The 9,764-nt window shown below is 53.6% G+C and overlaps 1 protein-coding gene across 8 annotated transcripts; it reads left to right on the top strand.

Annotated features, from left to right (window-relative positions):
• Window positions 1–76: 76 nt before the first annotated feature.
• Window positions 77–9,504, top strand: ATG9A (autophagy related 9A). 8 transcript variants are annotated; one of them, XM_012740184.2, is made up of 16 exons: window positions 77–194; window positions 1,217–1,273; window positions 1,678–1,809; window positions 1,931–1,974; window positions 2,510–2,574; window positions 3,578–3,739; window positions 3,940–4,081; window positions 4,312–5,060; window positions 5,144–5,297; window positions 5,403–5,582; window positions 5,948–6,196; window positions 6,377–6,555; window positions 6,663–6,780; window positions 7,504–7,726; window positions 7,910–8,055; window positions 8,447–9,504. In XM_012740184.2, exons 3-16 carry the CDS (start codon window positions 1,707–1,709, stop codon window positions 8,450–8,452), a joined length of 2,520 nt encoding a protein of 839 aa, XP_012595638.2. In that variant the 5' UTR covers window positions 77–194; window positions 1,217–1,273; window positions 1,678–1,706; the 3' UTR covers window positions 8,453–9,504. The 8 variants fall into 8 exon arrangements, with proteins under 8 accessions (XP_012595638.2, XP_012595641.2, XP_012595639.2 ...); XM_012740187.3 differs by having other exon boundaries at window positions 83–194; window positions 1,220–1,273; XM_012740185.3 differs by having other exon boundaries at window positions 89–283; window positions 1,220–1,273.
• The last annotated feature ends 260 nt before the right edge of the window (window positions 9,505–9,764 follow it).

Raw genomic sequence — 9,764 nt, 5'->3', positions numbered from 1 at the left:
CCCGCCTCTAGCCTTTAGTCCCGCCCCCAAGGCCGAGAATTGGCCGTTGTGTCTCCACCCCCCACGTTCATTGGCCAGGCTGGCTGCGGGTGACAGTGAATGGCAGACGACGGGCCTAGCGCTCCGGGCCCGGCCGAGCCAAGCCAAGGCGAGCCGACCGAGCCCCTGGAATCGCCCGGGTCGCCGTTCCTGAGGTGAAACAGGAGACTGGCCATTGGAATCCCCAGGCCCGGGTCGGGCTTGGTCAGGGGTGCCTGCGGAGCTCTAAGCGAGATCGCGGCGGGTAACGGGGGAAGGGGCACCGCGGGTAGGGCGGGGGCGCGCAGCCAGAATGTTTTTATATCGGGCACGCGCGGGCAGGGGCGCGCGCGGGCGACGGGGGCGCGCGCGGTTGTCCGCTGTTGGGAGCCCAGCCCTTGGCCTGGGGCCGGGCGACCCTGGGGCGCGCTGGGCTCGGGTCGCGGCGGCTGGGTGTGAGGAGGCAACCCAGCCCACCCAGGGTGTCAGCTGTAGGACTGGCTGGAGCCCTCCAACATCCGCAGGAGCCCCTGAGCCCAGGCCCGGCCGGCCAGGGCTCCATGGGCCCAGGGTCCACACTGATCCAGTGAGTGGTGACTCCCCTGAGAGGCAGGGCTCTCACTAACCAAGGGAATCCCACTGGGGCCAGGCTGGGCCGAAATCCACGGCCCCCAAGGTCTACACTGACAGGGTGAGTACCACCTCGACCATGCCTGGCTCCTGGGACCTACAGTGACCCACAAATTCACCCAGGATCTGGGATCTACACTGTTCCAGTTAAGATTTGCTATCCAAGAGCTATGCTTGCCTGCTGGGTCTTTTGGTGCTAGGAAAGCAGGGGAAGGGGGTTACCAAAAAGGTTCTATTCGGAAAAGACTCTCTTTGGAGGTTTTGTGGACCTGGAGAAACATGCCTACTTTCTGAGGCTGAGGTGGGGCAATAGAAAAAGTCTAGAGGACCTGCCTAGCCTCAAGTCAGTACTGACTTAGTCTCCACTGGGCCAGTAAGTTACTTCTTGGGATGCTAGAGGTGGATGAGTGGCCCTGGATAGCACAGCCAGAGAAAGTGCTCATAGTCCTAGGCTGGGAGGGTGCCTCTTCTCACTGCCCCACACTTGGCCTCATAGTGGGGCGTGGGAGGGTGGGTTCCTTTCTGTCCCCACTCCGCACTCTCTGGGATCTGACACCTTCTCCTCCAGCAGCTGCAGACCAGGGCATCGAGGGCTGGAGTGGAGCAGACACTGTCCATGGAGCTGGTAGGGCCATGTACTTATCTCAAACCTTTGTTTACAAAGTGCTTCTAAACTGCTAGTATCTTGAGAGATCACAGTTCCCAGGAGGGGTGGGGGAGGGACCCTCCTCTCCATTGAATAGAAGATGAAACAGCCCCCACTTAGGGGCAGATTCTGGCTTCAGGCTAGGAAGTCATCAGCAGAGACCCAGTAAAGGCTCTGGGAATGACTGACCAGAGTTAAGGCCTCCCAAACCCTGAGCTTACTGCACTCTGTAAGTTACTTCTCCTCTGCCTTCAAGCTGAGGGGACTGGTAGTGGAGATGAAGCCCAAGGATTCTTTCTCACTCCTTCTGGCCTAGGAGGCAGGGCAGCAGGTAGGCAGCAGCTGGGTCTGAACCAGGGCTTCTTCTTCCTCATCACTGGCAGGTGGACAAAGTGGACAGGGGGCGGTGGTGATGGCGCAGTTTGACACTGAATATCAGCGCCTAGAGGCCTCCTACAGTGATTCACCCCCCGGGGAGGAGGACCTGTTGGTGCACGTCGCTGAGGGGAGCAAGTGTGAGTTTTTGGATGTGACAGCCAGAGCTGGGGCATGAGGGAGAGCTGGTGGAGGAACACTGAGGGAACAAGGGGCTTATGTCCCTTTAGCGCTCTGACATCTCTGTTCCTGTGCCCACAGCACCTTGGCACCACATTGAAAACCTTGACCTCTTCTTCTCTCGAATATCCTTTGTGTCTCTGTGTTGGAGCTCTGGGACCTTTAGCCCCTCTCTAAGCAAGGTCCCCGATGGAAGTTGGGGTAGGTTTGACTCTAATCCCCAGAAAGGGGAATGGAGCTCATCCTGAGGGTGAGAGAGGCTGGTGAAATAATGATTGTTAAAAATAATGATACCTCACATTTACCGAGAGTTGTGTACCTATGTGTACTTTGTGGTGTTAATTTATGAGGAATCTTTCTAAGGGTGATCCTCCTTTTTGATGGGATGTTAATAATCATAATAATTAATATGTTTTGACTCATTCTTTGTCAGCTGTGTATTAAATACTTTACATGGATTGTCTCAGACTTAATAATCTTATGAGACAGGTGATATTATTCTTAACTTACCACTGTGGACAAGGTTTAGAGATGTTAAGTAACTTGGCAAAAGTCACACAGCTAGAAAGTCAGTGTCAGGTCTTAAGCTCAGGTATATGACACCAAAGTCTGTGCTCTTAACTTCTGTCTTTACTGACCACTTTTTCTTAACAATAACACGTTTATAATCTACACCAGAAGAATGGCTTCACATGTATGCTCATTGGGGAGATCTTTGAGCTCATGTAAGTATAAGAAGGGACTGATGATGTAGTGAAGGAACACATTTCAGTATTTCCTTTCCTCACACTCTTCCCTGGCCCTACAAGAAAAGCTTTTCAAGTCCTATCTCTTCCATGAAGACAACTCAGGCCTTGATCATTTCATCAGAGCTCTAATGGAATATGCATGGTTCAGTCAGGAGGTCTCAGATGCCGGCCACTTTCTTGAGAAAATCCTCTGTTCTGCCTTGGTTGCACGTTAGACCTGCTGCTGGACAGAGAGCCTCTAGCTCTAGAGCTTCTAGAGAGGAGCCATAATGGCATTGCCAAGTGGGAAAGTGTTGGGAAGTCCTCCTTCAGTAAGAAAAGAGTTCAGTGCTGGGCATGGTGGCTCACACCTATAATCCTAGCACTCTGGGAGGCTGAGGCAGAGGAATCACTTGAGCTCAGGAGTTCGAGACCAGCCTGAGCAAGAGTAAGACCCTGTGTCTACTAAAAATAGAAAAATTAGCTAGGTGCAGCAGTACGCATCTGCAGTCCTAGCTACTCAAGAGGCCGAGGAAGGAGGATCACTTGAGACCAGGAGTTTTGAGATTGCAGGGAGCTATGATGATGCCACTACACTCTAGCCAGGGTGACAGAATGAGACTGTCTCAAAAAAAAAAAAAAAAAAAAAGAATTTAAGTCCCCAAAGGGCTTCTAACTACCATCTCAAAAGGAAATCAGGGACTGAAGACCAGAGACCACAATCATAAAACCTTTGAAAGAGTCCAGTGGTGGCAGAGATTACCATGGGGTGAGGAAAGCAGGCTAATTTGGTGGCACTAAGGCTAAGAAAAAAATAGGAGCTGATTTGGGCCTGAGAAGGTTCTGTGGGGCTGGCAGTAGGGAGAGCACATTGGGAGTTCTCCAGCCCCTTCCATTTTCCCAGTCTTGTTCTGCTACTTCCAGACTCTTTTCTTTTCCTATTTTATTTCACTGGCACCTCTCTGATTCTCAGACTGTACCCCTCTTCCCAACTCCCCAGGCAGTTCCTCTTTGTGGTTGCCTTCACTACCTTCCTGGTCAGCTGTGTGGACTACGACATCCTATTTGCCAACAAGATGGTGAACCACAGTCTTCACCCCACTGAACCTGTCAAGGTCACTCTGCCAGACGCCTTTCTGCCTGCCCCAGTCTGTAGTGCCAGGTAAGGGCTGCAGGTCAGAGGACACCAGAGCATGTAGTTCTGCTAGCGGGTGTGGAATGGAATAGTGTATGAGGCAGCAACTCATACCCAAGAACACAGACTCAGGCTCAGCCTAGTGGAATCCTTCTGGACAGTAGAATGTCTGCCAAGACTCCTTCATCAAGGGTTACCACCTCCTCCCCTTCTTTTTCCCCCACCAGGATTCAGGAAAATGGTTCCCTTATCACCATCCTAGTCATTGCTGGTGTCTTTTGGATCCACCGGCTTATCAAGTTCATCTATAATATTTGCTGCTACTGGGAGATCCACTCCTTCTACCTGCATGCTCTGCGCATCCCCATGGTAAGACCGGGAAGTTGGGTGGTTAGCCCACAGTCTAAGATACTATAGGAGGGACAGGTGTATTCTTGGACATCAGGTGTCCTTACGTCCTTGGCAAGTCAAGGAGCATCTGCTTAAAGGTTCCACTCAGCTAAGCACACAACCCCTGAGCCTCACATCTCATGCAGGGCAAGGTGTCAAGGCAATAACCCCACTTTCCATACCTTGTCTCTTCCTTCCCCACCCTGCAGTCTGCTCTTCCATATTGTACATGGCAGGAAGTGCAGGCCCGGATTGTGCAGACCCAGAAAGAGCACCAGATCTGCATCCACAAACGTGAGCTGACAGAGCTGGACATCTACCACCGCATCCTCCGTTTCCAGAACTACATGGTAGCCCTGGTTAACAAATCCCTTCTGCCTCTGCGCTTCCGCCTGCCTGGCCTTGGGGAGGCCGTCTTCTTCACCCGTGGCCTCAAGTACAACTTCGAGCTGATCCTCTTCTGGGGACCTGGCTCTCTGTTTCTCAATGAATGGAGCCTCAAGGCTGAGTACAAACGTGGAGGGCAACGGCTAGAGCTGGCCCAGCGCCTCAGCAACCGCATCCTGTGGATTGGCATCGCTAACTTCCTGTTATGCCCCCTCATCCTCATCTGGCAAATCCTCTACGCCTTCTTCAGCTATGCCGAGGTGCTGAAACGGGAGCCAGGAGCCCTGGGAGCACGCTGCTGGTCACTCTATGGCCGCTGCTACCTCCGCCACTTCAATGAGCTAGAGCATGAGCTGCAGTCTCGTCTCAACCGTGGCTACAAGCCTGCCTCCAAGTACATGAATTGTTTCTTATCACCTCTGTTGACACTGCTGGCCAAGAATGGAGCCTTCTTCGCTGGCTCCATCCTGGCTGTGCTTATTGCCCTCACCATCTACGACGAAGATGTGTTGGCTGTGGAACATGTCCTCACCACCGTCACACTCCTGGGGGTCACTGTGACCGTGTGCAGGTAGGCCAAGGCAGCAGATGGGAGCAAGCAGACTAGCATTCCTGGGAAAAGCTTCCATCTCACCATGATCCTGATCCCACTAGGTCCTTTATCCCAGACCAGCATATGGTGTTCTGCCCTGAGCAGCTGCTCCGCGTGATCCTCGCTCATATCCACTACATGCCTGACCACTGGCAGGGTAATGCCCACCGCTCGCAGACCCGGGACGAGTTTGCCCAGCTCTTCCAGTACAAGGCAGTGAGTGGAGTTGGAGTTAGGGCCTGCTAGAGACTGGCTGGTAGCTCGGTGGTGAGGGCTGGTCTCCCTCCTGCTCTTTTGTGACCTTGGTCCCCTCCCTTTTAGGTATTCATCTTGGAGGAGTTGCTGAGCCCCATTGTCACACCACTTATCCTCATCTTCTGCCTGCGCCCACGGGCCCTGGAGATTATAGACTTCTTCCGCAATTTTACTGTGGAGGTTGTTGGAGTTGGAGATACCTGCTCCTTTGCTCAAATGGATGTTCGCCAGCATGGTCATCCCCAGGTACTGGCAGAGGGGCAGGGCAAGTGGCCAGGGATAATGCTGGCACATACAGTGTCTTTGGGTAAACTGCAAAAAGGCATCCCTTCTTAGCCAACAAGTCACAAAACAAGTCACAGTCTTGTACCAGAGATACACTGCTTGGGAGCCTGAGCTGGATTTCAGCTTTAATTTGTACACTTGGCTAAGCTTCCTTGAGAAAGGCAACTGGCCAGCATGTGGCCACTCCTGGAGTAGGCACTGGGGCCCCTGGACAAGATACAACAAGTCTCTGTCCTCTAGGGGCAAGGCCTCCCCTATAACATGAAAGGTATAGGAAAGGTTCCTGTAAGAGGACAGTCCTGTTTACTGTGGTCTCCCTTTTGCAGTGGCTATCCGGTGGGCAGACAGAGGCCTCAGTGTACCAGCAAGCTGAGGATGGGAAGACAGAGTTGTCACTCATGCACTTTGCCATCACCAACCCTGGCTGGCAGCCACCTCGTGAGAGCACAGCCTTCCTAGGCTTCCTCAAGGAACAGGTTCAGCGGGATGGAGCAGCTGCTGGCGTTGCCCAAGGGGGTTTGCTCCCTGAAAATGCCCTCTTTACATCCATCCAGTCCTTACAGTCTGAGTCTGAGGTGTGTTCCCGGGGACTGGGACATGATGGGCAGGAGCTGGGAGTTGAGGATGGGCATGGGGTGGAAGGTTTTCCTTCTGTCTTTTCAGTATGTGCCATTGGGTCCTAAGATTGAGAATACTAAGGGACCTGGAGGCCAGTCTCCTGCCCTGATAATTTTACCCACCCCTTTCTTTCATAGCCACTGAGCCTTATTGCAAATGTGGTAGCGGGCTCATCCTGCCGGGGCCCCCCACTGCCCAGAGACCTGCAGGGCTCCAGGCACAGGGCTGAAGTTGCCTCTGCCCTGCGCTCCTTCTCCCCTCTGCAGCCTGGGCAGGCACCCCCAGGCCGGGCTCCCAGCACCATGACAGGCTCTGGGTGAGTAAAGGTGGGCCAAGATGGGAGGGCATGACAGTAGCCTCCAGCAACTTGTATGGGTCTCAGAAATGTTGACACCTACTGTCTGTCTGTGCTGGGAGGGACAGGGTGGATGCCAGGACAGCCAGCTCCGGGAGCAGTGTGTGGGAAGGACAGCTGCAGAGCCTGGTGCTGTCGGAATACGCATCCACCGAGATGAGCCTGCACGCTCTCTATATGCATCAGGTGAGTAGGCAGCTAACAAATAGGTCAGATGCAGAGAACCAAGTCCAGGGTTCCAGTCACTTCTCTGCCATCTCCATTTTCATATATGTCTTCTTAATATCCTTTTTAGCCAAGCGTATCCCAGGCTTTCACACATGTGTAGTTTCCTCTGCCTAGAATCCACTTCCCTGAGATATGCAGATGGCTCCTTCCTTTTTTGGGTCTCTGTAATTACCTTTTCCCTGAGACTTTCTCTGACCACTCTCAGTAAAAGCTTCCATTGCCCCTCCTCCCGATTCTTTGTGTTCCATTTTTCCCCATAGCATTTAGCACCATCTGACATTGTTCTTTTTAAAAATGTATTTGTTTAATAAACACCCCTACCAGCATATAAGCCCCACAAGAGCTGGCATTTTTGTCTGTTTTGTTTACTGCTGTATCCCCAGCACCTAAAAGAGTGCCTGGCACTTACACGCTCAATCAGTTTGTTCTTAAATCAAATGAATAGGTAAAATGAGAGCCATTACAACCTATGAAGCACAGGCTATTTCCAGGGATCGGCTGAGAATGTAACCTATAAAGCATGAGATATATGTTACGCACATTTTAACACGACAGGTGCTCTGGGTCAAGGATTCTAGGTGAGGGGGTATAAGTGGGAACTGGCTGATATCATGGTGGAGGGCAGCTGTTTCAGACAGATATCTTTCTGTCCCTCACTAACAACTCCTCCTACTTCTCCAGCTCCACAAGCAGCAGGCCCAGGCTGAGCCTGAGCGGCATGTGTGGCACCGCCGGGAGAGTGATGAGAGTGGGGAGAGTGCCCCTGAAGAGGGGGCAGAGGGTGCCCGGGCCCCCCAACCTATACCCCGCTCTGCCAGCTATCCCTGTGCAGCACCCCGACCTGGAGCTCCTGAGACCACCGCCCTGCACGGGGGCTTCCAGAGGCGCTATGGGGGTATTACAGGTATCCAGTGGGGGCACAGGAGGAAATAGAGCCTGCAGGGAAGGGCGGTTCTTCTGGGGCCTCTGTAGGGGAGGAAAGAGGTCAGAGGAACCGGGCCCAAAGACTAACACCTGAGCATCCCCCAACTCTTTTCCTCATGGCTATTTGTGTTCCTTCTAAGAGTATTCTTACTTGTCTCTCTAGATCCTGGCACAGTGCCCCGGGCTCCCTCTCACTTCTCTCGGCTGCCTCTTGGAGGGTGGGCTGAAGATGGGCAGTCAGCATCAAGGCACCCTGAGCCCGTGCCCGAGGAGGGCTCAGAGGACGAGCTTCCCCCTCAGGTGCACAAGGTAAGGGCTCCGGGGCTCTTCTGGATAAGAATAACTGCTGGAAATAGAAACTTCCAGACTGAGGTAACAGCTTTTCATGTGAAGGAAGGTATGCCCTCTCCCCGACACTGCCCGTAGCACAGAGATACTGCACCCTCCCCTCCAAAATACACTCCACCTGCAGAGACAGTTTATGATGGAAAAAAAAGCCAAAATTTTCTTTCTTTCTTCAACTGACTTTCTTCCCTTCAACTGCCTTTCTTCCCTCAACTGCTCTGAAGTCCACGGCTTGATTTTTCCTTCACTTACCTCTCCCCAAGAATCAAGATTTCCTTTCCCTTTATTTCCAGGCTTCTGTGGGCAAGCAGATAGCTGAAGACTATCTCCATTACCAACCATTTTTCCTCCACAGGTATAGACAAGGCTGAGGAGGGTCCCTATGCCCCAGGATGGAGGCCACTGCTGCCCTGCCATCCCATATGCCTGCCATAGGAGGGCTCCTCTGAGTGTTGCCTGGCTCCACGTGTGTGGCGTTTGTGTGTCCGTGCCTGGCCAACGGAGGTGCCAACAGTGGGCTTGCCACAGCCCCAGGAGAGGAATTTGGGGCCTAGGAACCAGGGGCACACAGGATTTTAGCCTCATCCCCAGGACCCCCTTGGCTCAGAGTGTGGTGCTAGAAACTGGTCCCCAGCCCAGCCCCAGTACTGCCACCTTTGCACCCATCCCTGCAAGTCTCCAGAGGGCTGCCCACTGCAGAAGCTGCCAAGCAGGGAGAACCTGTGCCAACTGTGGAATGGGGAGATTGGGCCTAGACCCTCAACTCCTGCAGTCTACCCCCCACCCTAAATAGACAACGAGCAGCTCAGGCTGTGGCCCTTACCTCACCCCCAGTTCTCGCCCAGTTCTGCAGCCAGCTCACCTCTTCCTGCACATCACTGGCATGTGTGTGCTGCTTGCTCCCATTCTGTTTCCTTGCTCCCCCCTTCCGTTTGGCTTTTGCTTTACGTTGGGGTGGAGGCCTTCGCTCCCAGCTCCCTCTTTTGACACTAAGAAAGAAGGTCATCCTGCAAGAGCAGAATGGAAAGTCTTTGCTGCCCTCTTCAACTTTTAGGATGGGCCCCAGGAAGACAGGCTTTCCTGGGCCCCCATTGCTGCTTACTGTACCCCTCAACACCTGCACATGGGACGGACAGGGCTGGAGTGACCTCTGCTGTCTGCATCCCAGCAAGAGCGCTGTAGCCCGTACCTAGCATCTCGCTGTTCCCTGGAGGGCTATGGAAGGGCCATGGGCGTGCCCTAGGCTTTGTGCTGCCGCAATGCATGCTGGGACTCGGCTCCTACTCTGCCCCACCCGTCACCCGACTCCAGTCCGCTTTGGGAGAGTGAACTACGCTGCCCCAACTCACAGCGGAGCTGGGTGGGGACTGTGTACAGCTTGATAACCCTCAATAAAGAAGGGACTTTGACCAGGTCGCGGCTTCTTGACTCGCGCGGCTAGGATCCTGGGAACAAGAGGAGTGATTCCCCAGGTGCCTGGGGACGACTGGGTAGGGATCTGGAAGAAAATAGGTCTATTTTTGTCGCTCGGCTATAACGTGTTAGCTGGCTGACGGAAGGGCCATTTCCGACACACCGTTCGGTGGAGGTCAAGGTCTCCAGCCCAACGCGCTGTCAGATTTCCCGCCCTGGCCACGTGACCAAGCCGGCTCTGCCCCTCTAATTTGCCCTCT

The sequence above is a fragment of the Microcebus murinus genome, chromosome 8 (genome assembly GCF_040939455.1).
Source record: "Microcebus murinus isolate Inina chromosome 8, M.murinus_Inina_mat1.0, whole genome shotgun sequence".
NCBI lineage: Eukaryota > Metazoa > Chordata > Mammalia > Primates > Cheirogaleidae > Microcebus > Microcebus murinus.
Note: the sequence above shows the minus strand (reverse complement) of the source record. Positions and strands in the feature narration are given on the sequence as shown.

What these genes read in the sequence shown, in the direction of transcription:
- ATG9A (XM_012740184.2), top strand. Translation starts at nt 1,707, where the DNA reads ATGGCGCAGTTTGACACTGAATATCAGCGCCTAGAGGCCTCCTACAGT. An exon ending in CGTCGCTGAGGGGAGCAAGT is followed by an intron (nt 1,810 to 1,930) that starts GTGAGTTTTTGG and finishes CTGTGCCCACAG; the next exon opens with CACCTTGGCACCACATTGAA. An exon ending in GGGGAGATCTTTGAGCTCAT is followed by an intron (nt 2,575 to 3,577) that starts GTAAGTATAAGA and finishes CCAACTCCCCAG; the next exon opens with GCAGTTCCTCTTTGTGGTTG.